Here is a 27,842-nt window from a genome sequence, read left to right on the forward strand (position 1 = left end):
TTGAAGTCGGCATACCATCACATAGAAATATTCGAAGAGCACAGGCAATATCTTGGTTTTGCTTGGGATTTTGAGGGGAAAGTAAGATACTTTCAGTTCAATGTATTACCTTTTGGAATTTCCACCGCCGGTTACATCTTTACAAAGGTAACCAGGGTTCCAGTAACATACTGGAGATCACAGGGGAAAAGGGTGGTCATGTTTCTTGACGATGGTATCGCAGGATGTAGTAACATAGACGAAGCTAATGAAGTTAGCGAGACGATTAGGTCAGATTTGGGCAAGCTTGGTTTTATTCTTGCCGAAGACAAGTGTGAATGGATGCCTCAAAATAAGGCGATTTGGTTGGGATTGTCTTGGAATTTCATAGATGGGATGGTAGAAATTACACAGGAAAGGATGTGTAAATGCAAACAATCTATCCAAAGTATACTAGTGAAAGCCAACAAGGGGAAGAGATTGATCCCAGTGCGGGATCTGGCAGGAGTTGCTGGGCAGATCATATCTATGCAGCCCGCTGTGGGTTCGATGGTTCAATTGAAGACAAGAGATGTTTTCAAGTGTATTAATAGTCGGGCATCGTGGAATGCTCCAGTATTACTGTCGGATGAAGCAGAAAAAGAGCTAACTTTTTGGTACAAGAACATGGATAGATTTAATGGCATACCCATTTCACAAATGAAGTCGTGTAGTTTCAATATGTTTACTGATGCTTCAGGCACAGGTTATGGAGCGTTCATTTGTGAGGATTTAAACCTGGAAGTGGTTGGCTCTTGGAGAGAGTTTGAATCAAAATACAGTTCTTCATGGAGGGAGATGGAAGCTCTAAATAGAGCGCTGAAATCACTTGGACCATGCCTGGAAGGGCATAACATTCGTTGTTATACGGATAATAGAAATGTCACAAGTATTGTGCAAAAAGGCAGTAAAAACGGACAATTGCAGGAGATTGCGATTGATATTCACCAGACATGTGAGGTATATCATTTGGGTATAGACGTAGTCTGGGTTCCAAGGGAACGGAATAAGAGGGCGGATAGTCTTAGCAGAATATCAGACAGTGATGACTGGTGTATTAGCTCAACATTTTTTGATTTTTTAGATCGAAAATGGGGGCCACACACATTCGACAGGTTTGCTTGTGATTATAACACAAAGTGTGCACAATTTAATTCAAGATGGGGTTGTCCCACTTCAAAAGGGGTCGATGCATTTAAGCAGACGTGGAGTAATGCTGTTAATTGGTGGGTGCCTCCACCTCGATTGGCAGCGAGAGTTATCGATAAAGCGATACAGGAGAAGGCCGTAGGCACTCTAATCGTGCCGCAGTGGAAATCTGCACCTTATTGGCCAAAAATTTCACAAGGAGGGAAATTTAAATCGTTTGTCAGGGAGTTTTTCACATTTTCCTGTAATGAAGTGGAGAAGGGGAGAGGGAACAATAGTATTTTCGGTTCTCCGAAACATGGGTTCACAATGTTAGCTGTGAAATTTCATTTTTAGACATGATTTATGTTTTAACAGGTTTAGGTCTACGCAAGGCGGTTTCAGATGAAGTAGAGGCATCGGGAGCAGTTACTAGCAAGCTTCGGAAACTATCAGATAGCATGGCATCTCATCTAGTGCATTCGAGAAGTGATGGGACTGTTAACAAGTATTATTCAACCTTCAAGAGATGGGAAGATTTCATTACCACAGAGGGTGGCAGAGCGATTCCGGCTGAGCCTATTCACATATAGCGTTATACCTGACGAGTTTGATCGACGGAGGGAAATCTCCAAGTGTCATTCAAGGTGCATTGTATGCTATAAAATGGTTTCATAATTTGAGGGGTTATCAAGATCCTACAGCTAATAATTTTGTAATAAACATTGTTGAAGCAGCTAAGAGGGAAAACGCTAAGAAAGTGTCTAAAAAGGATATTTTGTCGAATGCGCAGATTGTTGATCTTTGTGACAAACATTCTGGTACTCATGATGTTCTTATTCTTCGTGATTTAGCTTTCATTATTCTTGGTTTTAGTGGATTTTTTAGATTCGATGAGGCCAGATCTCTAAAATGCAGTGATATCAGTTTTTATGATGATCATATGTCCGTACACGTTTCAAAGAGTAAGACAGATCAGTACAGAAAAGGAGATGATGTAGTCATTTGTGAAGGGAGGACAAATGCTTGTCCTATTGGCATAGTTAAGAGGTATATGGAGAGTGCAGGGATAGATCCGAAATCGGATCATTTTTTATTTAAACCCGCATATGCAAATAAAGGAAGAAAGTTTCTGATACATAAGAATAAGCAAATGAGCTATACGAGAACACGTGAAACAGTTGTCGCTCGTCTCAAGGAGGTAAGCGGGGAGTTAAACATTGGTCTCCATTCTTTGAGGGCAAGTGGAGCCACGGCAGCTGCCAGGGCAGGAGTAAATGACAGAGTATGGAAGAGGCATGGTAGATGGAAAGGGGAAAAAGCGAAGGATGGGTACGTGGACGATAGTTTGGAGGACAGGTTCACTGTATCTCAAGCTTTAAATTTGTAATATTTGTTTGTTACTAGGGAAATATATAAAACTAGTGACTGAGGTAAAGATATTTATGTTTGAACAAACTACGTATAAGGATACGTGATATTTTTGTTAAATAAATTAAACGTTTCAAGTTTATTTAAGGAACACACTATTGCCAGCAATATTTGCATAGGTCAGAAAGAGTGCATATTTCCTTCAAAAGAAAAGAAAAAAAAAAATAATCTGATTCCTTACAAGTCAGCATATTTACAATGGCGTGAATAAGATCGGGAAGATAGAGATTGTTTTTTATTTTTTGTATTTTATCTCGGATTGAGGTTTAGTTAAATCTTTTCCCTTCTTTGTAGTATTCTAGTAGCTCGGCAGGCTATATCCCAAAATACTGTATATTTTGTTATTTTGTCAGAGTGACATCTGGATGTGATGGTTGCTATGGGTGATATTATGTGATAAACGATGTTAGGATGAACATGTATTTGCCAGCGTTACATCGTATAGCTGGCAAATGTTGTTTATACGGCCAATAAGTGGTGAACACTAATTGTTCTCCGGCATGCGTGACGGAATTATTCAATTCCGTTGCGTCAAAGGTGATTCATTTGAATATGAAAAGAGAGGATGCGAGATAAGGGTGTGGTGTGTAGAGAGAAGTCATTCTAGCTTTCCAAGGAACGCACACTAGCACGATTTAAAAAAAAAAAAAAAAAAAAAAAATTATATGGAGTTCTTTTTAAAGAGTGAACTAAAAAATGATAATAGGTAGGAGACATGTTGTTGCATCAAAGTTTAGGTTGTGGTGGCCATAGGGTCTTTTCAGAGTTTAGTGCTGATTCAGTTTTACCTCTGTTTTTTTAAACCCGGGCATAATTAGGGTTAGGGCATAACAGTTTAATTAGTTATGAATTCACATGATTAAATGTTAAGAGGTATAAAAACATTATATATGTATGATTCTCAGACAGAATTTGTTGGAAGTTGTTTTCATACTTTGAAAAATGAAAGTGTTGATAATTTATGTGAAATAAATGCTGTATCTACGTGCTAGTAGCTCGGCAGGCTATATCCCAAAATACTGTATATTTTGTTATTTTGTCAGAGTGACATCTGGATGTGATGGTTGCTATGGGTGATATTATGTGATAAACGATGTTAGGATGAACTATCCCTTTTCTCTTTCTGCCGCTCTCTCTCTTTCTACCGCGCTCTCTCTCTCTCTCTCTCTGCCCCCTTATCTCTCTCTCTCTCTCTCTCTCTGCCCCCTTATCTCTCTCTCTCTCTCTCTCTCTCTCTCTCTATAAATGATATATACCCCCCTCTCTCTCTCACACTTTTGTTCACAGTACGAACAATGTACATTTATTTTAAAGACCCATGTACAAGCCGCCAGGAACTTGCTTATACATTCCAGTTCCTCTTATTTTCTCGTATCGTTTTCCCCAGTAATATAATACATTCAACATGATAATGAGAATTAAATGAACTAAACGCGGCATACTAGTATATTTGGTGAAAATCGCTTCACTAACAAGTCAAATTTGAAAAGGCGCAAAATCATTAGCGAAAATGTTGGTCTTACTATATACGCCTGTTATTATTATTGTCTTCTTTCCTTATATTTTTTCTTCTTTTTCAGCAAGCCATCAAACCAATTTCGTTTAACAGATAACGTATGTAACTATGCTATTCGTCATGGACATGAGGTCTTTATTCGTTTAAATCTCATGAACCTTTTGCTTGTTATATCATCACTTTATCAGAACTTGCAAATAATCCCTTTAACTGTATAAATCTATTCAGATGATTTGACAATGGAAACAACAATACTGTCACGCTTTAATGGGCATGACATATTTGCTAGGAAGCTGATTGCTCATGAGCAGCAGTTGATCGAATTCGACCGTATACGTTACTATCTCTTCTATTATTATATTGGTGCGCACAATCGTATAAACAGGAGCTCTACTATCATAACATGTACAGTCATTTAACAAGGATGTATAACAGATCCACTACAGAGAAAGATGTGTGTTCGAGCTAGTATAATCCAATATTATTGAGCCTTCATATTTGAACCGACAAGAGAGCATTCGAGGTAGGTAAGGAGCATCTCCAAATCTTGGATAATTTTGCTTTGAATTTACTATTATTGACCTTCGAAAACAGTACAACCGTTTTGAAAATAGTAATGGGTAAATCTGCATTTCCTGAAAGTTGGGCTGAGGATTAGCAACAAAAAAAATTGAAACTCGGAAGCTTTTGCTGTGAACGCCAAACGGATAAAGAGAAGGTAATGTCAATGTTGGAAGATTATTATTTGAATACGTTTAGTCACGATATTAGTTTACATACCAGTGCATCTGTTCCACTGCATCCGTTACGCATAATTTATACAGCCATATCAGTGCACATAATTATTACGAGGCCTTGAGTTACAAATCAGAAAATGTATTTACCAGCGTTACATCGTATAGCTGACAAATGATGTTTATATGGCAATAAGTGGGAACATTATAGTTATCCGGCATGCGTGACGGAATTGTTCAATTCTGTTGCGTCGCAGGTGTTTAATTTGAATATGAAAAAGAGGGGATGCGAAAATAAGGTTGTGGTGTTATTGGGGGGGGGGGGGGTCATACTAGCTAGAGCTTTTTTTTTTTTAAGTAGCTGTGCGAAGATTTACAAAAACTAACTTTATTTTCATTATTATCAAAATTGGAAACTTTGAAGTAATGATTATTATCAAAACGCTTAAATACAGCCCCGGCATAGCACCTGAAGAGCTCTCCGAACGCTGCTGAGATGTGTGACATAGTCATGTTGGGCATGATGTGCACAAGCAGACGACATCCCATAAAGAATGAACATAATTGCAATGCTATTATTTCTCAAGTTATAATGAGATTAGTGTATATAAATGTGATGACATTTCACACCACTCAAAAAAGGGATATGAAACCGATTCTGATAACTAAAATCTTTTGCTTGTAAACACAATGAACAATCAATCAGTGGAGATGACATTATGTGAGAGTTGAATTACATAGTTAATCACTAAGGAAATATGAAAAGAGGAATCCAGATCAAATGCGTTAATCACTAAACTGGTCTATTTGGGTAAGTAGGATGCCAATAAAACTGTTTTATGCATGATTTATGAACAAAAGTTTACATTGGCAACTGATCGTCTGTGCTACCAAGTCATGCGATACATAACAGCATTTCATCTATACTATATAGCAATGCCATTATTCATAGCCGGTGAATTACATGACTGGCAACCAAGGGTAAACTTAAGGAGAGAAACATTAAATTGAAAGAAATTGAAGTAAGCAGGTCTATTCAAAAAGATAAACCTCAGTTTCACCGTCAAACCGCGACATCGATTCATGGTCATTCAAGGGTTTTGGAATGTTATGTTCGGTCTGTTGTTGGTATGGTGTCGGTCTTGACTTGGGAATAGGGACTTTTAGATTTGCACAACGACAACGTGGATTGCTACGATCGACGTCCTTTTAATGCACTGCCTTGAATGGACGTCACACGTATCAGTTCACGCAAATCTAAAAGTCCCTATTAGCTACTCGATCAAGACAAAAACATATCTATGTTACAAAATCTTCACATTTTCCTGGATTATGTCTTCTTCTTTTTCTTCAGTTTAATACAGGTGAACCGAGAGCAAAGAAACACAATGAATGAAGGGAGCAACAGCCGGTTGGAACGGATACTGGTCATCGCACTGGTCGTCATCTTCGGGAGCGGAGCATGGGTCTCTGTATCAGGAATCTGGACCGAATTACCAATCCTGATAGCAACTGGACTGCCCGAGAAATATCGGATTACTTCCATCGTGAATATTCTTATTCAGTTTGCTGTAGTTGGAATGATAGCCTTCTTGATCTGCAATAAACTATCGGCGTCTACACGCCTATACCGACCAGAGATTCCCGTCAACTACGCCATCACCTTCATGGGAACCATAGCGACATTCTTGCTGATATTCTTCTGGGACTCAAAGACATACCTGTCTGGTCAACCCCACAGTGTGGCTTTCCTGTGTTTGGTGTTCTTTGTAGCTCTGGTTGATATCACGTCCAATGTCACCTTTGTGGGATTCATGTCTCTCCTAAAACCAAACCTGTTGAATTGGTTTTGGATTGGTGAAGGCATGAGTCACGTTCTCCCTGCCTTTGTTGTTCTTATACAGCAATCAGGAGGCAGTAAAGACACATGCGTTGCTAATTATACCTTCATCAACGAAACAATGATTGGGAATTCATCAGTTACGTATAATTGCACCTCTTGGCAAGAAGTGGTTCCTCAATTTCTCTTCGAACCTGATGAATATTTTAGCTTTCTATTCGTGGTGATGATCTCATGTCATATCGCGTTCATTTGCCTGAATACCTTGCCTTGCGCCAGACGGGAATACACGCCTCAGCGAGACGGCCACCATCTTAAAAGGGACGGATGCGGTGGACTCTTCAAGTCTTTATCTTCAGCTGATGAGGAAACTGACCTCTTAAGGCTCACGCCAGTAGTCTCATCGAATGGAAATGATACCTCCATCTCGAATACAGAAAATAACGACTCCAATAACGAACTAACAGAAAAACATCTCACCAAAAAGCAGGTAGCGTTTTTATATACCATCTTCTTTCTCAATTTTTTGATGGCCTACGGCATCATGTCACCGATTCTTGGCTATTCGGGTAGTGCGTACGGTCATGCTACCTTTCAACTGCTTGTGCCTCTGGAGCAGATCGCCGTCGCCTTCGCCTATTTTCTGTTTCTGTTGAAACCCATCTACAGCTTCAATGCCGTGGCCGTGTCCCTGGTCGTGGCGTTTTTCGGTTATACATATGCCCTTGTGGTTGCCTCTACGAGTCCTTATCCGCCGTTCGGTGGCCTCGTCGCTGGCAAAGTACTCATTGTAAGTAGCCTTTGGTTTCTTTACGTTTCAAGATTAGCAATTCCATCCCCAAACTGCGAGGGGTAGCAGTAGGTGTTATCTAAAATGCCCTTCCAAATGACGATTTCTGTTCACGGGTGAATAAACATGGAAAAGAACAATCTTAAAATACAAATATGCCCTGTCACCGTTATCCGATCTCCTTTTCTTCACATCATCATTCCCCACAAGGCCACAACAGATATTGTTTTTCACAATTTCTGTTGTAATCATAATTACTGAATTGTGTTTTCCTTATTTCGTTGTCTTCTAGGTACTATACCTTATTCTTACCCTCTCTTTTAGCGCATCAAATCTTTCTTGTGCTAATAATCATTAGCTATTAGTTATTATTATCTTTTAATTGATTTCACTGTCATCCAGGTACTAAATGCTGTGATTACGAGTGTATCGTCTAGATACTGCCATGCATCTACTGTTTGGATATTACGTAATAATGCAGACGGTCGCAAGCACCTGATCATCTCCGGTGCCATCGGCCAAGCCGGAGTGATCCTGGGCTCCAGCACTATGTTTATCCTCATCAATTTCTACAACATCTTTGAAGCAAACCATGACAGCAATACCTGCCCAACAAATGCAACATGCACCATGATAATTTAATCATATCCTTCACTCTGTTTTTGTTTTGAGTTTGTTTTCACTTTACGGATGCATATAAGAACATTAATGTGCTTGGATACGCTACTCATCCCTAAGAATAAGAAAAAACAAACATCAATGGGACGCAATTGCAATAACAAATTCGTTCATACCTACGTGATAGGCAATCCGACATTTGCTCTGGGTTCCGTTTCATTAGGGTTAGGTAAAGTGTTGTGTCGTGGTTTGAAATGTAAGAATCCGATTAGTGTAGGAAATTGAGGCGAAACATAAGGGTATGTAAATTGGGGTCTTAAAGGAGTGCATGGGCCGACTGCCCCCCCCCCATTCCACTGGTGTCACTAAAGGCTCGTTTCTATATGAACAAGCCTTAAAGTAAAAACGAAACCAACAGACTTTAACTGATAACCTTGTGAAAACTAATGAGCCAAATAACAATATTTTGAAATTACTCATATTTGATTACTTAATTAGTAAGGAAAACGATCTCTCCAAAGTTTGCAGTTTCTTTGCTAGTCATACTCCCATGGGAGCTGTCATTTTGATTAAAATTGTGATGTCAGAGTGGTACGGGAGAGTTCCGACTCCCTAACCTCCCCCCCCCCCCACACCGGGAACGAAGGGATCGCATTCATGTTCCCAAAATGTCCGGTAAAGGGGTACTTTTCACGCAGCAAAGTCCGGCTCGTCACACACAAACAAAAATCGGCCCGTATTGACTTTACACACCGGACTTAAAGGGGTGTTTTCAAAAGGAGGGAACATGCATACGCGTACCCTAAATAACACTGAGAGGGGGGGGGGGGGGGGGGGGCGGGCTCCCAAAACAAGGCATACAAACACAATAGTAACATGCCGAGACTCGAAACTTTCATGCAAACTGAGGGATATAGGATCTATAAAACAATGAAGACAATTAAAAACTAGTTTACCTTGCTAAATAATCAAATAGGAGTAATTTCAAGATATTTGAACTTAACTTAAACCTTCATCCTCACAACTCGAATGACTATTGAATGTCATGGTTTCTGATTAAACTTTCTTGTAAATGGAAAGATGCATAATTGTACATGGGTAGTGCATTTGCATATCAGTGTAACAAGTTTAACTTCGAAACAATAAGCCAGTTCATAGATATAATCTGCGCATGGGCAGATAAAGGTCATTTGTACCAAAAAGGTAAAACCCACAGAGATGAATACTGCGCTCATGAAAGTTATGTAACATTATTCATTCATGCGCAGGTGGAAGTATTCTTTTCAAGAGGGCAAGCAAAAGGTATTCATGAAGCACATCTAGGACTTTGGCAGTTATTATTCTAAGATGCAAAGTGGAACTTCTTCATGTGTAAAAGATATGTGGATATTTGGGGTCATTTGTACCATGTGCTATCTGTAAACTCCCTTATTCTAGACCGTTGCTTGTCTCAGGTTTACCGACAGTATTTATGTACCGTTTACATACTTCTGGAGTACGCAGTGGTAATTATTTTTCACCTGTTCCAGAAGAACATTAACGTCTTTTTGCAAATTGCTATCATTACTATTATGATTATTATTAATAGTCGTATTGTTACTAATATATTATTTTCAATATTATTATTACTTTATTATTATTAGTTGTATCATTATTATTAATTGATCATTATTATGATCATAATAACCACTTTTCATTGATTCAATACTTCCACATTCTATGTCATTCATATATGTTTTCTTATATAATATTCTACTTATTTCTTCGATATAATATATTATTTCCTCTTAATTATTTTGTTCGTTTACTCTGTATTGCAATTTACAGTTAATTATACATTTTTTCATGTACACTCTCACCGCATTGAGTATTTTTGCGAAATGTATTATGGTGCTTATCAAATACTTATTAATGTTATCATTTGTATTATTACAATTATTATCAATATTATTATTATCATTATTAATACAATCATTAAAGAACTATTCATGGAATCTGTTCAACTTAAAGGCCCGAATTCACAAAGGAGGTTTGTCGACAAACCTTGGTTTTCGTACGTCATATGACGCGTTTTACGCGTTTTTTACAAACCTGGTTTGTAAAGAACAAAAGGAGGTTTGGCGAAACAAAAGAAGGTTTGAGCTCAAACCTTGGTCTGAGCTCAAACCTTGCTTTGTGAATTCGGGCCAAAGGGTGTGATATCTAGCTGTGGCGTTATACCCAGACCTAACTGGCTGAGAATTTGACCTGTGGGAAAACTGAAAACGAAAATCGATAGCCTCTGAACCCGCATCCGAATATGATGTTGCTGTAATCCGAGTGGACATCCGGAGTAACCTGCAAGCAATCGAAAAGGGAAGGAGGGGAAAGAGGGAAAGAAGGAAAGAGAGGGGGGGGGGGGGGGGGGGGACAGGAAGAAGAGAGAGAGAATGAAAGAGAGGAAAGTGGAGTGAAGAAGCTCAGGGAAAAGAAAGAGAGAGAGAGAGAGAGGGGGAGAGTGAGAGGGAGAGAGAGAGAGAGAGAGAAAGCAAGAGAGACAGAATGGAAAATGGGAGGGGGAGGAGGGTGGAAGAGATAGATGGGTAGGTTCATTCTGTTTGAGTGGAGGTCTAATCCCTCCACGCCAAATTAGTGCAGAGGGGCTTTAAGACACGATCGCAAAGACTTTCGAAAAATTAGCTCGGGGGGGGGGGGGGGGGAAATAAATACACTATTGAATAACCCATAATATTATGTTCAATTACGTAATGTGTCATAGTAACATTCTCACACTTCAATATGATGACGGACATTGCTACCGAAATTGATTTTTCGCAAGTCTTTGTCATGGTGGTATAAATTAACTCTTCCAAGGTCTTTTGTTTATCATTCCTTTTTTTAATAAATTGCAAGAGCATAAAACTTGATTTATCTTTTAAATATGCATCGAGTACAATTTCAATTCTAAAACACGCTCGGGGAAAAGATAGGTTTCGTTGCAAGGGTGTCGTTTTTCAAAGTTGAGGATCACCCACCCCCCCCCCCCCCAAAAAAAAAGGGGGGGGGGGGGGTACTTCAAGTGGAAAAGAGGTAACCTTAAAATAAACTTGGCTGGAAGATCTACCATCATAAGCTGATGTTTTGATTTAGGCCCGTTTGAAGAAATCCTAAGTGTAACCCGTAGAAATCCACGAGTAGCGCGGTAAGTAGGCTCTACACGGAGGGAAACGCTTCTTGGCTAGTAAAAACAGGTTTATAATGCTGTCTTCTGTATCGATTTGAATCCAAGTTCATCATTTTAAAAGCATAATTAAACATATCTGACCTCTATTAAACTTTGACCTGACATTATTTTCTATATTTGGTTCTCACTAACCTGCGAGAACATCGGTACAAGGTCCATAACATTTCGATGTAAAGTTGAAATGAGAGCGATTTTAAGAAAACTAATACCGACTCTGTCGCTGCCGCCACCGACATCGGAAAAATAGCACCGTCACACTCCACCAACGCAAGCGAGTCGAACACAACATCAACTATTTTGTATGGACAATAAATCAATTCAATTCAATTAAATTGAATTCAACTAAATCATTCATGTATGCCATTTTTTCTTCACTTTTCACAGATCAAATCATGACACCAAGTTCCGCAATACATATATTAGAAAGATACTTTATTCAAACTTTAAGAAGAAAAAAAATGAAATGTACATTATGGGAATGGTAGACAAGGTGTCCGTTGTAAATATCCTCAAAAAGTCAATTAGAACCATTAATATATTGCTGACTGTTTAAATATTTACCTTATAACTGGACGAATTGTCGTGTCAAAAACATCTATTCTATGTCATATTTGGCTTTAGTCGAAACCAAAATCTTGTGATTCAGATGTGCGTGCATGTATATATATATATGAGGCTAAAATTGTTTATTCCATTTTGAGAAATATCCCTTTTCTGTTGTGGATGCCCAAAGCGGAAAGTCTCATAGTAACTGAATTTTTTAAAACTTTAAACGATGTACAATTTTCGTTATTGGTTAAAAGTGCGCTCTAAATTTGAAGAAAAAAAAGGATGAAAAATCTCTTTAAAAAGGGAGATTACAGAAAGCGAGATTATATGAGCAGTTGAACTGGTATTGAATTTCTTTAAAAAGTATTCTTCTAGTAGAGATATTCAGAACTACATAATTTGGTACAGCTAGAAAGAGTTCTTAAATATTTGTTTTCAAAATCAATATCCAACTTTCTCTTTCTAAAACTTCCAAGGGATGTTATCACATTCTAAGTTGGATAAATAATTCAATACATAACTATGTTGAACTGTTAAATAGTACCTCTAAAGTGAACGTCCTTTCATGATAGCCATTGATCACAAATAAAATTGACTCCTGATTTTATAAACCACTGTATATCAACTGTTTATGAAATAAATAAGTCATCTTTATTTTCGGAAGAAATAATATTTTTTCTTGATCTTCTGTAGTGTTAAAGCATTTTGATTTAGTCATAAAATAAGAATGTATCCTGCAATAACATGTTTATTAGCTTTCCTAACAGTACCTTTACACTTAGATCCCTTATGTATGCAATGCAAACTAAAATATAGATAATCTTTGAGAATAAATAAAATATATATTTCAGGTTAGGCATAACAATCTGATATGCAGCCATAGCCCATAGCAAAGCACATGCTCAATGCATCGCATACAGGAAGAGAAAAGCAGGGCTATAATCAGAAAAAGAAAAAACAGGGCTATAATCAGAAAAAGAAAAACGGTGCTATAATCAGAAAAAGAAAAACATGTATATAAATCAAAATGAAAAAGAATAGTTTGCACTAGAGGATCTTAAACAAACACATAATCTAAACAAGGCGCAAGGAACATCTTCTTTTCAAACTGACTGACTGACCAGAAGTGCATGTATTGCATAATACTTTCACAGATGTTAGTAAACTAATCTTTCATGATTATTATACTGAAAACAGGGAAATTGTTTTAGCTCTAACCTAGCTGCATTTCAGCATTTCCACAAGTATTGCACAGGACTGACTATTCATCTGTTTAATACCATGTAGTAAAAGTAATTAATGAATGAAATGGCTTAAAGCCCATCATTAATAGTGTACAGGAGGGATTTAGACCACCCTGCCAGGTCACTGGACAGGGGGTTATCTTGTCAACTCAGCTCTCAGTTAACATAAGAAAAAGAGGATCATGGGGGACCAATGGTCACCGAAATATCAACTGGCAGCAAAGAGTACATGAACACACATACACACACAAACAAACTAACAAACAAACAAAAGCAAATAAGCAAAAATAGAATCCATCTCGTACACTTAAACCCAAAATTTGTTTATCAAGTAGCCCACTTTTCAATCCATGGAATCCCAGGTTGATTTTTCATCAAATGTTTACATAAATAAAATCAGGGTTAAATGAATATCAATCTCTAATATCAATGAACATAAGGTTGATTATTAATCCATGACAAAATTCAATGACATGTCTTAAAGGGATAGGTAGACATTTCTATATGCAGTAGGTCATAATTTGCTGACACCAGACTTGGAGGAAATACAATTAATGGGTGTACAAGTCTAACCACACAGAAAACCGTAGTCCCATCAAGAAATTCCCTCTCGTCTCTCAGAGAGTCTTTGGTTGAGGGAAATTTATTAAAGATAATAACTTTTCCATGTGGGGCGATGAGTGGAAAATGCAGAGCATTTCATAAGGCATAGAAGTCGAGGCTAATGATGGTGATTGACAACACCTGTTTTTCGACGTAAAATGTGGAATAAATAAACTTCAAACTTCAATATTGGGTAAACACCCAAATGGTGAGCCCACTACTTTGTATTTTAAAGCAAATAAAGAAAGAAAAAAAATCCTTTTTTATATTAGATTCATAAAAATGTGATATGTTGGGGCAATGATGGATAGAAAAATGTTGTAATTCATGACATTATATCAAATCTGTGTCTTACTCGTGTGACAATTTTTATTTCTCAGGAGTTCAAAAAGGTAGTTTTAGTCTCATCAGGATGTGTAGCACAGTAGAATCAATTGTTACTTTGTGATAAAGAAGATTTAATACATGTGCTGACTTACATAATCCTCTGTGGTGATTATATTATCAACCTGGTGAAAAAGTACAATTATTTGGGATAGAGAGAGACTCAGAATATAATGGAATATGTAGGCTAGCATAAAGGTGTGCATCAGGAAATGTTATGCAGGTATACATTACCTAAACAAGAATTTCACATCATTTGCTATATAATCTTTTTTTTTTAAAGGGTGAATTTATGTCTGTGGCTATCGGTACGATTATTGCTTTTTTTTAAATTGAAAAAGAAAGGAATGTTTGGCAGCATATCAGAAACGGTTCTCTTGAAATGGGTACCAGCAGAAAACACATCAATCCTTGAGGTTGGTTTATTTGTTATTGCCATGTGTTTTTTAATTATTTAATCTCGATGAAAGCAAAAGTCTTGATTTACCTACCAGCTGCAGCAATTTTCAATCCCATCAAATCTATAATCATATTAATTCTGAATCGAACCCATGCGTTACCTAGCAAAGCAATTAATAGTGCCTGCATCCGGAACTACTGAATTATAATATTTTGTAAAGTGTGAATGGATCGGTATACCATATGCATTTGTTGAGAAAATTGCCATGCAATTGAAAACAAATTTATGAACAGCCAAATTCAAATTACAACAATATACTGCAAATGGATTATATTAGTGTCAGATGAGGAAAGTACAATGCATTGCTTGAAACACAGTTAAAGTTAATTTAAATATTTCCTTATAAATGATAACACAGGATAAATTATCGCATATCACTTGACTGCTCTGAAACAAAAAAGAAAATTTTCCAGATATTTAAGATCATATTCTTTCAGAGCTGGATAAAGCAAGCTATAAACTTTATGATAAATTGGAAGGAGATTTACACCACTCGTTATTGAGAAAGGATGGGAGAGGGGGTGGGGGAGGGGATGGGAGAGGGGATGGGGGAGGGGATGGGAGAAGGGATGGGAGAGGGGATGGGAATAAGTCTATGGGTGTATAATATAATACGTCAAACATCAATAGAAGGAATAAGTACACTTGAATCTACACCTCATAATCAATCAAGCTATGATAAACAAAGTAAAGAATTCTATCCATGGTCGATAGTCTGCAGCATGCAATGAGGTATACATTAGACTAGAAAGCAGTAACATTGACTTGAAATCCAATGATACTCTATCAGGAAATACTTCCAATACTTTTATGAAATAAGAAAATACATGTACGAAAAGAGGGGAAACCCCAACTATTCTTCATCTTGGCAAACTCTGTTAATGGCAGAGTCCGCCGACAGAGGCGTCTTGAAACACCCTACGCCAGGATGCTCTCTCCCTCGATCCTGGTTGCTATGATACGCATCATCATCGTGAACAGTTCCTCTTCCACGTTGGTTATCTTCATGGCTATCACGAGTCTGAACACACCCACAATCGAGGGTGTTTGCACTCACAGAGACTGCTCCATTAGATGATACATTGTCTTCTTGAGTCACGGATGTGCCTATGGATTCACTATTGCTGTTTGAATTGTTGCTTTGACTTTGGTTTTCTAGCTTTCGGTGTTCAGCGTCCGACCATGGTACGGCAGAGTTGGTATCGGAGGAGAGTGTCTCAGATATCAATGCACTATTATTTTCTTCCTCTAAATCACTAATTTGATTATGTACCTTGGTTTCATCATGACCTCCTTCTCCCAAACATGCACCTACATCCTCGGATTGTGAAGACCTCTTTGAAATATTACTTGCATCTACGACACCATGTAATCCATCACCGTTCCTGTCTATTGTATCTAATTCAGTAGGTGTTCCATCACCTCTCCTCTCTACCGAGTTGCCATGGTAACCTGGGTCTTGGTCATCTTCTTGAGCTTCAGGCATCACATGATCCGAGTCGCTGTCCGTGTCTGTGTTCTCAATATGAGAAGTATTGCTAAGTTCTTCTTTGATCATATTGAAGAATGATCCACTCTTATCCTGAGTCTTTGCTCGTCTCAGCTTCCTTCGATCAAAGTGCTGGATTTCAAGCTATAGGCAAGAAAAGCAGAACAATACACACATTATTTTATTTGTATATTAATTCACAATAAAGATATCAATACTTAATGGAAGGTAAAGAAGAACTGAATAATTTGCTGTTTAGAATATGCAAAACAAATTGAAGATTTAAAGTGACAATATGACAAACATTGGCACATAATTAAAGAATTCCACTGTTCTTCCAGTATTGGAAGTAGACTGCATAGTCTGTACATTCATGAAGAAAAACCCCAAAATGAACAAGCATGTTATCCATTTTTCAGTAATGAAAATCCATCTTCATCTCTGTTACTGGGAGGACAATAAAGACCATTTATTTAGAAATCCTACCAACAAAGCTTCTCATAGTTTAGGTTTGAAAATGGAACATAACGAAAACTAATGTTACCCTAAGAATTACCCAAAAAATGTCAATCACCATGCTCACATCATAAATAGATTTAAGCAAATCTTAAAAATAAACAAAATTGGAGGTTTATAAATTGCAAAGTTAACAGATTTTATGTAAAAATGTAAATAAGTTTGAGAATTAGAGAAAGAAAGATGAAAAGGGAAACAGAGAGGAAGAAAGAAATAGGGAAAGAGAGAAATGAGAATTGTTTAGGAAAAATAATATTGAAAAGTTAAGGCCACATGTCACAATATTATCGTACTATATATGTACAGTAGTAGCAGTTGAATTGTCATACAAATTTCACATATTACAAAAAAAAGTATTGGGTATAACAACAAAATATCCATTACAACAAAACGATTTAACTGGTTAACAAATTAGTAAGAAAATAAAAACAAAGTAAATGATATTCATAAGTAAATAAATCATATTTAAGAACATAAGAACAAGAGTAAAGATGAGAAGCAGAAAATATGACAAAAAGAAAAGAAGAAAGTAATGATTCCTGCACAACATTTGGTAGTGAAGGGAAAAAGAGAAATGATATGGTATGACATATGTAAAATAAAACAATGAGAGGGGAGAGAGAGAGAGTGAGAGAGAGGGGTAGAGAGAGATGGAGAGGTGGAGAGAGGGAGAGGTGGAGAGAGAGAGAGAGAGAGAGAGAGAAAGAGAGATGAAGAGGGAGAGGGAGAGGGGGAGAGAGAGAGAGAGAGAGAGATAGAGAGATGGAGCTTTGTATGGGAGATACAGCAAGAAAGCAGATATAGATTGGTATTGAGAGAGCTAAGTTCATATCTGGAAAACGACAGACATTGCACATTGCACTCAAACCGATTAAATAAAAAGGGAAAAGAAAAGGAACTGCACAGAATGAATCTAAACACACAAATCAATTTAATAAAATTATAAAAAAGGAACATTGGCAAACTACTTGTATGATTGTATCATTCCATAAAAGAGTTGACAATTTTCGGACAGTATATTAGCATCAGGATAAAGATATAGTTTAACAAAACCCACACAAAGGCAATAAGTGGTAAGGTTATGTCAAAAATGTTAAGGGAATGAGAGAGAGAGAGAGAGGGGGGGGGGGGGGAGGGAGGAAGGGGAGAGAGAAAAAGAGAGAGAGAGAGAGAGAGACAGAGACAGAGAGAGAGAGAGAGGGGGGGGGGGAGGGAGAGAGTGAGAAGGGGATAGAGGAGGGGAGAAGGAACAGAGACAGCAAATAAATAGTTGGGGAACATAAGAAGATAGGGGGAGGACTTGAGCGGAGAGAGAAGAGATCATGGGTGGAGGAAAAGAGATGGAGAAAGAGGAGGTGACAGAATAATACAGAGAGATAACGAGAAGGAGAAACAGTGAGAGAAAGATTGAAAGAGATAGACAGAGAGAGAGAGAGAGAGACCAAGAAATCAACCATTACAAATATATTGAAGGCCTGAACAAGTTGAGGTAGAGCATCTAGAAATATGACAGAACAGGTTCTTTATAGACTATAATTATACATATATCTAAAGGGGGAGAATAAGATAATAAACTACAAATAAAGAAAATGAGGGGGGTATAGGATAAAACATTACACTTGTCATGAAATTCAAATGCTGACCTTGATGCACAAGCTCCATCTTCACCGCCCAACCATTTACTATCAAAATAATTTGTTGGGCTTTGCATACACGGAATACAACATGTCCAAGAAATAGACCTTTGTTGCATAGGAAGCAAACAGTGAAAGGTCACCAGCGATAACATTGCCAATTTGTTGACAATATGAATATTCATGAGCAGTGATCATACATGAAAATATTCAGAATGTCCTTAAGAATGTATTCAATATTTTTTTCACTTCAGGTGCTGTTTGATGACTCTAATTTCTTTGAACTTAAACTGTTGACATCGCATACATCGCAAAATGTGACCATGTGTGTTTTATAAACTTTGTCCTCCTTCGAAGAAGCACCAGTTGTAGCCTTTGGCTTGGTGAATAAACCTTAAAAACTTTTTCAAACAATTAATACATCTATTCCAGAAATAGATATCTGACATGGTAAGTTTGTAAACCTTGCCACTGTGCTATGATTCTAATGATCGTGGTTTGATAATATGAAAGTATGAACGTCGACTTTGGAGCTTGGAGATACTACCTACCCTAATTCACTCCACTTCTAAACAGAAATGCACAAATACTTACACAAAAATGTTGAATAAAGGTATGAAATATACGATATGAGTCCATATCGATAAAGATTTGTTCTCTTTCTTTATTCACTACCGAAACATGTATCAATTATACAAAAATATCTAAATAAACCCTACCATTAACATTCTCAGGGATGCCAGTTAGAATTGATCAGAGGGCCTGAAAATCACCTAGAATGAGCTTATTTTGTACACAAAAAATCCTGAACTATGGTGTGAAAATGACTAGCCAGGGCCTGAATTCAGGCAATTGCCTGAAAACCAGCATCCCTGCATTCTAAATTCCCCATCCATAATTTTATCCCTGATTGAAAGCATATATTGACATACCTGTTGTTTTAGATAGAGGTTCCAATTCTCCTGGTGCTTGTCTTCAATCTCGACATGTCTGAGTTGACGGGCGGGCTCAAACTCCCTGATGGACTGGTTTAAGGCACGCATGGTGGTCCGGTCCGTGTCGCAGAAATAGTTGAAGAGGTCGTGGACACTGAGCGGTCTCGGTAGTACATCTGGGTGGTGGAAGAGATGTTGATTGTCATGGTGACGGATGAACGGAAGTACAATTATGGAATGAGGCTTTGTATCAATTAGACATCATGGTATTAAAGTCAAGTCATGATCTCACTACATTAAAATCAGAAATGACAACTGATTTGCTTTTCCCATATAGGCTTTAAAGGTACTATGTCCCTTTGCAGCCAACCTCATATTCTGTAAAACTTGGCAGGAATTATGAATATGTCATGTATGTCCTATCTGTGAAATTTAAACGTTGGCAGTGTCGTAATATTCAAATTATGTAAGGAAACCCGTTTACTTGCTAGACTTCACTGTCAGACACTATTGAGTGACTGACTGGCTTTTTCTTCTTTGGTAATAAAAATGAGCTGTAAAGGGTACATGAACATTTGTCTACATCAATAACCCACTTCTTGCGATGGCCAAAATTAAACTGATTGAATCTTTGCGCAGCATAAAACGTATGACCATTCGGTCCAATGGTTTTGAAAATCAAGACTATTACTTATTGGCTCTATAGCTCCTAAGTCGATTTGACAACTAATAGTCGTTATTTTCCCATTTGAAGACATTTTCTAGTCAAACCTTTTTTAGGGAAGTTCTAAATTGGTATTATCTTTCAAATGCCGTTGGAATTTAACCTTTTCATTTTTTTGGCCTGCAAATGGGACATAGTACCTTTAAAACATGAGCCATCCAATTCATGTAGGCAATGTATTGACTGTATAATCTATCACTAACAGTATCAAATTTCTCAAGGGTTTATGTACAGTACTCGTACAGAAGGTAACATTTACTCCATATTCATTCATCTTGTACAGTCCTAAGCAGAGACTGGGCATTATCTGTACAAAGCAATTCATGAGTCTTCAACTACTTTAAGAAGATTTATACAAAAAAGCAATGTCATGTAGGAGCATATTAAAAATACAGCCTCCACTATATCATCTTCTAATTCTAAGATAGATAACTTATCACATTGTGAAAGAAAGGTTGTGGAATCGATCAGAAAAGGCTGATCATCTAGCATATAAGTATTGGTGTGTACTGCAAGGTTCTGGAATCATCAAAATTATAAGAAATTTGGCCCAGTCTTGGTAAAGTTACAAGCACTGTACACAGAAAGATGTATATGGGACTACGCGACACCCGGTCCGGATAGATATAATAATTTACCAAATATATCAATTAGTAGGCGGTTTCCCGGCAAAATTTGTATCATCACGTATTAGTCAAAACATATTCTTTCACATGATTGGTAATAAGAGCTTCCATTTAATTTTTTGAGAGGGGGGCGTTTCCAAAACTGGTCTTTACCTTTAACAATAAACTTACGTTCATTATTGAGAGGTCTAGGAGGAGGAGTTAGAGGGGGTGGTGGAGCGGAGTTGTTAGAGAATTGTCCCGTTTCCCGGATAGATTCTAGGGGATCAGTCTGGGAGGAACCAGATGATGTGTTGGTCTCCGTCGACGTCACAGACTCTAGGTCATCGTCTCGTCTCATGGCTGCTTTCAACATCCTGGCAATGTCACTGCGTTTCTATGAAAGAAAATACAGTCAAACCTGCTTTAGTGACCACCTGTATAGAAAGACTACCTGTATAGAAAGACCACCTGTCTACAAAGACCACATTTTTTGTATTCCTTAAAAATGGTTTCTCATTGAAACATGTACTAAATGAACCTGTACACAAAGACCACCTGCCTATAAAGACCACTTTTCTTGTCTCCCTTGGGTGGTCTTTATAGACAGGTTTCACTGTATAAACATTTGATGATAACGATGATGATGATGATGATGACGATGATGATGACCAATTATATGGAGTCACATTTCTAAAAAACATTTAAATGCACCGGCTTTTCCAATACAGCCATTTCACACATCTGTATTTCAGATGTACAGTCTACCTTGCTATACTGATCATCTAGGAGGAAAAGTTACAGGTCTGGAAGGGGCAGTTATTGCCATCCTCTGTAATCTAGATTCATGTTTGACAAACAAGCTTGAATAGCTTGTCAATAGAGATTATAGTATTTACCAAGTCTCATACGTAAAATTCTTAAGCGAGGAAGACTAACTGACATGAATACAATAGTAAATACAATCTTGCCATAAAGTTTGTAGTTCTTCAAAATATCAGTATTTCATTTTCAGTGATTGATATTGTATTTGCCCATATATCATCAAGTTCACAGTATAATTCAGCGCATCAGGGGAAATCTAAACCGGTTGAATACTATTCAAATATGATCAAAAATTCGCTTGAAAATGATCATGAAGTGCCTCAGAAAAGTAAAATTCTTTGAGTCACCGATTTTACCATACTCATTCACCCCAATAAACTGTAGTGTAATAAAAACTGGTAGGAAAACAAAAAAAATCAAATTTGGATTTCCAACCATAAATATCTTTATAATCAGACAGGCGATCAGCTTGTAAAAGTCATGTGATTCCTGACTGACCTAAAGGTTTCTAATTATCATTGCAGCATGAGCTGCATGATCCAGGATTTTGTTTCAGAATCTGAGACAAAGTTACCCAATCCATTTAATATGCTCAAAGTTAGTTGTAGATATACAAAATTCACTGATAGTATTGCTACAAACCTGGGTGAGTCTCAGAGGTATCTGTTGAGCTTTGTTCCTGCAATGAGGGTTAGCCTGACCACTGTCCAGTAATAACTTGACCAGGGGTGTAAAGTTGAACCTCGCTGCCTCATGGAGGGGCGTGTTACCCCTCTGGTTGGTTTGGTTTACGTTTGCACCATGCTGGGAAGATGGAGAAAAGATTTCTTAGATGTTTTTTCCTGTCCTACAAACTGCAACATGTAGTTTACAACTGGTTCAGACGATCAGACAAGATGTACTGTATAAGCTGTTACTTTTGCAAATCGATTCGATGCAGTGTTGCTAACTACACTGAATGTGCGAATGAGCTGACAATATGAGTGCGAACACATGTATGAACAGCTTTTGTAAGCTTTTATGTCCCTGCCATTTTTTGGCAAAATTGTTTGGCTTGTAGAGTATGTAATTCTTAACCTTACAGCGCCATTAATTTCTCATGAAAACCTTCTGACACCATGCTACACATTGTAAAAGTGATGAAAAACGATTTAGTGTGTTAGTCAGACCAAAAAAGGATGATCATCACATTGCTCGCTTAACAAGGCACAATGGAATTATATCCTCAATAATTGCCTACTGCCTAGTCAAGGGATGTCACGAGACAAAAGTGCTTCTATTGCTTTTCAACCATAAATTTCTCCAATAATCAAAACAAAATTTAGAACATCACAAAAGTTAAAGACATCAATGAAACAGTGCCTGGTAGTATTTATTCATATGAATACCTGTAGGAGGGCCTCAGCTGGTCCGAGATGCCCGTTGAGACAGCAGTAATGGAGAGGGGTGTTCCCTCTCACATCCTTTATATTGCACTTAGCCGCATGCTGCAGGAGTTTGGATACAATCTAAATAGAAGGAAGATCGTTTTAACAATGAATAAATTAACAATTTCATTATAAATTGAGCTAGAAAAGTACATAATAATATTTCCTAAACATTTGAACCCTGAATTGTGGGAAAGTTACAGAGGATTATCCAGAGATGAGCAATTTTATGTGGAAAGCATATTCAAGCAATACTGGAAATGACAAGGATAACTTGATTCAATATCAGAGATAATGTTTTGTAAAATTCATCGTAGCTCTCATTCTTTGAAATGATAACATTTATCTTGACGTGAGTTTATAAATCTTCAAATAGCTTACAAGCTCACTTTGATAAAAGGCAGATAGTGTTTTGTAAAATTTATTGCAGCTTTCATTCTTTAAAGTGATAACATTTATCTTGATGTCAGTCTATAAATCTCCAAATAGCTTACAAGCTCACATTGATTTAAAAAAGGCAGTGCTTTTTCATACCAACAATGGGATTTATAACAGGATTTAAGAATTAATAGATGTTCCAATTGTCGTGGGTTTTTTTAGTAACATAAATCACAAACAGCTGACAATGCTGTTAACAGCAAAAAAACAATAGATCTTGTGAAAATGTGAAAATTGGCAACTATGACAATTGGGAACATCAACCTCTGTGACTACTGAACCTACCTTTGGATGGTTGCACTGGCAAGCTAGATGAAGGGGTGTACACTGCTGACTGCTGCCGTTCTTCTGATTAACACTCGCCCCTCGACGGAGCAACACGTCCACCAAGGCCTCATGGCCGTGTAGGGCAGCCACGTGGAGAGCTGTGTAGCCTTCTTGGTTGCGTGAGTTCACGCTCAGTCCACTGGCACTGACTGTGGTACGCTGTAAATACAACCAAACAAGGATTATGGATTCTGTGAAAATATCTGCTTTTTTGTGTGCATCTGGGTGGACTGTACTCACACCAAATCGATTTCTTCAACAATTGTTAAAAGCTATAAAAGGACATTGTAAGTACATGTTATTAATATTCTATGCAACTCAGATCAGAATAGAGTAAATAATTACTTAGGTAAAAATCCAATGTGTAAATGCTCATTATAACAGAAGTACACATTCTAACCTTATGTAATTTAACCCTTGATTTTGCAAAGCATCAATAGCTATTTGCCTATACAAAGACACTGAAAAATACCATTTATCTTAAAGAGACTTGGTAGTAATGGCTAAATTTGAAGGGATATCATGTTTGGCAACTGATACTTACTTTTTGTAGCATTGCACATTTAGAACACTGACATAGAGGATGACACAACTTAGAATCTAATGGGATATGGTCATTATCTTCATCATCATCGTCATCATAGTCGTCATCACTAAGCCAACCGAGATGATGCTTCATCATGAGGATGTCACCGTCGGCAACACTGCGAAGCAACTTCTCAACCTGATCAACAAAAGATTGAAGGAGTGAACATAAGTACAGTTTTTCCATTATTGTGTCATGTATCAATATACATATTCTAGATGTGGTTTGTCTTCAGCTATATTTATTTTGAAGATATTGAACTTACTGTATACCAACCGCACAGTGTAAATATTTAATTGCTATTGCAAGACTCAGGAAAGATTAACATTAAATGGCAAACTAGTTCTTGCAATGCAAACATATTTGAAGGTCAGAAACATGACATTCAAGAAAAAAGTCAACACAAATAAAGAATATGTCATTGTATTCAGTGATTTATGTGGAAAAAATGTCCATATAATTAAAAGATTCCATTTGCCTGGTGGCTACATACAAATCAGATGTATTCAGAATTTGGATGGAGGAAACACATTATTGGCAACACTGAGGGAATAGTTAAGCAGACAGACATGGCACCAAACATGGATATCCCTACACACAAGTAACTGCTACAAGAATAATAAACACATTAGAGAACACCATGTTTCTATCTGATTAGAATACAAGTTTATTTTAATCTCAGGATGAGTTTAAAAGCCAATCACGACTCCATGCAAAAAAGACTATTGCATTTTTTTATTGCAACTGATAAGCAGGTACAGTGATACCTGTCTATAAAGACCACCCAAGGGAGACAAGAAAAGTGGTCTTTATGAACAGGTTCCTTTATTACATGTTTCAATGAGAAACCATTTTCAAGGGAAACAAAAAATGCGGTCTTTGTAGACAGGTAGTCTTTCTATACGGGTGGTCACTAAAGCCGGTTTGACTGTATAATATCATAGATGCAATGCTTACCTCTTTCTGGGCAGGTTGTAGTTTCTTAGTGAGTTTTGTGATGGAGACCTTGATAGGGGTCACCTGGTTGTCTTCGTCTCCTAACGTCGATAGGATGCTTGCTATAGGAGGACTGGTTGCCTGTACAAAGAAAATTATAGGTAAATGCTGGATTATCATGGAATTATAGTGGACACACAGAAGAAGAAAAAATGTCCACATCCTTTTCTAAATGAAGTGAATGAATGGTAGAGCTTAACTTTGAGGTTTGGGGCTTATCAATGCATTAATAATAATAATATCAGGTTCTTGTATAGCGCTCATATCTGTCACACTTGACACTCCTGGCGCTCTTGATTATTACCCTGGCTTAAGCATAGCTGCCATTACTGCGCTCTAGCATTTCAAGGAATTAATTCCTGCCAGGTACCCATTTACGTCACCTGGGTTGAATGTGGCAAATGTAGATCATTGTCTTGCCAAAGGACATTAGCGCTGCGGCCGGTACTCGAACTGCGGACCTTGTGATCCACAGTACGGTGATATGTCTACTGGCCATGACACCTCTACATTATGGGAGAGTTATAAAGAGAAAAAGTCATCTCTGTCATACCAATATATTATCAAACATTTCAAAATAAGGCAGAAAATTTGTTTCCACAAACATTTAGGAGATAAAACTTGAAATGTGTATGGGATCAATGAAAATATCAAGTAGGAAATCTAATTCAGGGGAAGGAAAACATATCTTTGAAAATGCCAAGGGAACTCTTCTATGTGATTATAATGCAGGAATTATAAAATAAAATTGCATTCAAATGACAGATCTTCGTTTATAGGTGACCTTAACATCATCTAAGGTTATCGCTTGACTAAACTTACATATGATGACATTGATCCCTGGTCGCTCTCATCCTGCGTACTGAATAGAATGGTCCGTGAGATGTTGATATTATGAGAGCACATGAGAGCCGTTTCCTGTCTTCTATTCCTTGCTTCCACGGATGCACCATGGTCTATCAGGAGTGATACGATGTTGGCTGCAATCAAAATGATAACGGCAATAAATTAATTGTTGTAGATATAAGTAATGTGAAGTCAGATAAAGATTATATTCTGCCCATCCCCCCTCTCCCTCTCTCCCCCCCCCCCCCCCCCCCCCCCCCCCTCCCCTGGAGTTCATTATCATCATGGGCGGTTGGAGGCCATGCTCAGTTTGACATGAATTTCAAGAAATGATTGACACTAGCTTCCCTATCTCACAATTCAACTTTACATTCTTTAAAGCCTATCTGCACTAATTTGGCCAGGAGGGAATAGACCACTCTGCAAGGTCACTGGACAGGTGGTTATCTCATCAACTCAGCTCTCAATTAACATAAGAAAAAGCGGATCATGGGGAACAATGGTCACTGATTAGGCATTGTTTTCTATATAGATGGAGCAAGTAGCTACAGTGTGGTTTAAGTCACATTTTAATTGACATCAGTTACATGTACATATTTAAAACGAATGAATTGGTATATAATCCTGAATTCCTAGTGTCAGATTGTAAATTGTTTTTGATAATCAATTTATGCATCTAATCCTTATGATGAAAAAAAAGAGAAATGTCCCACTGAACTACAATTTCATTAAGCTATTCATTGTTCAAATGTATAGAAGTATGCATGTATGCATACATCTCAACATAATCAGGTAATTGAGAATTGCCGAAGGATAAGAATATAAAAACACATTTGATGAGCCGTACAGATTATATCCAACACTTATTCAGTCCTCTTTAAGGGGATTGGGTAACTTTGTCTCAGATTCTGAAACAAAATCCTGGATTTAGCTCATGCTGCAATGATAATTACAAACCTTTAGGTCAGTCAGGAACCCCATAACTTTTACAAGCCCATCACCTGTCTGATTATCAAGATATTTATGATTGGAAATCGAAATCAAATTTTGCATATCATAACACAACAGTCTATTGGGGAAAACGAGTACCGTATTTGCCGGCGTAAAGGCCGCAGTATTTTTGGAAGAGAAAATATCAAAAAGTCGGGGTGCGGCCTTTACGCCGAAAGAGTAAAAATTGCAAGTCAAAACTTCATACAATAAAAAATTGACTTGAAAACACATCGGACAAGATCTAGTCTGAACCACGTCAGCAGCAAATTTGAAGAAGTTATCTTTTTAATCGTTGTGCAACCAAAGAAATAAGAAGAAAACTGACCAGAAACTCGTACTTGTAAAGTTGTAAAAATGTCCTTAAAAACACCGATGGATTGCGCGCTGTGAATCTCCGAAGGTGCGTTGGATTTGTTAGCAACTCCAGCCCCGTAGCTCCCCACCACAGAGTGTGTGAGTAAGGTTACTCACACACTCTGTGGTGGGGAGCTACGGGGCTGGAGTTGCTAACAAATCCAACGCACCTTCGGAGATTCACAGCGTGCAATCATCGGTGTTCTTAACTTTTCAGTAAGATAATTCTGAATTATAATTGAGACTATCTAATTAATTAAAGCGACAAACTAACCTCGGTAGATCTCTAATACCAACACAAAAGCTTGTTTATTTTCTCCATTTGACGGTACGATAGGGGTAAGACCGGATAACATTATAAAAAAGATCATTCCTTCCACCATGCTTCCACCCTGCGATAGGTTGGCCATTCAGGTTTCTGTATGGATGCGAAGCGCCCTCTAGTGTCCCATGAATGTGCTAATCTGCCTAAAAATCGATGAAGATTTGCTAAATTACAATCATTTTTTAGGTAAACTTCCTGTTTATTTATAAAATGATTGATAATTTTGGTATTAGTTTGTAGGAAAAATAGAGTTCTACGGGAAAATTACAATTATTTTCTTTGGT

The 27,842-nt window shown here is 37.5% G+C and overlaps 2 protein-coding genes across 2 annotated transcripts in view; one reads left to right on the top strand and one right to left on the bottom strand.

The window, feature by feature from the left end:
* The first annotated feature begins 4,575 nt into the window (after nt 1–4,575).
* LOC100893119 (solute carrier family 52, riboflavin transporter, member 3) lies at nt 4,576–8,698 on the top strand. Its single transcript, XM_003727737.3, has 3 exons — nt 4,576–4,620; nt 6,182–7,457; nt 7,860–8,698. The coding sequence occupies exons 2-3, from the start codon at nt 6,216–6,218 to the stop codon at nt 8,097–8,099; spliced, it is 1,482 nt and encodes a 493-aa protein (XP_003727785.2). The 5' UTR covers nt 4,576–4,620; nt 6,182–6,215; the 3' UTR covers nt 8,100–8,698.
* Nucleotides 8,699–11,713: 3,015 nt separating this feature from the next.
* Nucleotides 11,714–27,842, bottom strand: part of LOC589141 (ankyrin repeat domain-containing protein 27) — a 36,460-nt gene continuing 20,331 nt past the window's right edge. Inside the window, exons 17-25 of the mRNA XM_030975287.1 lie at nt 25,863–26,020; nt 25,002–25,121; nt 24,003–24,182; nt 23,417–23,617; nt 22,655–22,774; nt 21,909–22,070; nt 20,634–20,838; nt 19,110–19,288; nt 11,714–16,171 (exon numbers count right to left, since the gene is read on the bottom strand). Of these exons, the coding sequence (XP_030831147.1) occupies nt 15,392–16,171; nt 19,110–19,288; nt 20,634–20,838; nt 21,909–22,070; nt 22,655–22,774; nt 23,417–23,617; nt 24,003–24,182; nt 25,002–25,121; nt 25,863–26,020 (2,105 nt within the window). The 3' untranslated portion in view covers nt 11,714–15,391. The remainder of the gene's footprint in view (nt 16,172–19,109; nt 19,289–20,633; nt 20,839–21,908; nt 22,071–22,654; nt 22,775–23,416; nt 23,618–24,002; nt 24,183–25,001; nt 25,122–25,862; nt 26,021–27,842) is intronic.

Source organism: Strongylocentrotus purpuratus, unplaced genomic scaffold (genome assembly GCF_000002235.5).
Source record: "Strongylocentrotus purpuratus isolate Spur 01 unplaced genomic scaffold, Spur_5.0 spur5_scaffold_8, whole genome shotgun sequence".
Classification (NCBI taxonomy): domain Eukaryota; kingdom Metazoa; phylum Echinodermata; class Echinoidea; order Camarodonta; family Strongylocentrotidae; genus Strongylocentrotus; species Strongylocentrotus purpuratus.

What these genes read in the sequence shown, in the direction of transcription:
- LOC100893119 (XM_003727737.3), top strand. Translation starts at nt 6,216, where the DNA reads ATGAATGAAGGGAGCAACAGCCGGTTGGAACGGATACTGGTCATCGCA. An exon ending in TCGCTGGCAAAGTACTCATT is followed by an intron (nt 7,458 to 7,859) that starts GTAAGTAGCCTT and finishes ACTGTCATCCAG; the next exon opens with GTACTAAATGCTGTGATTAC.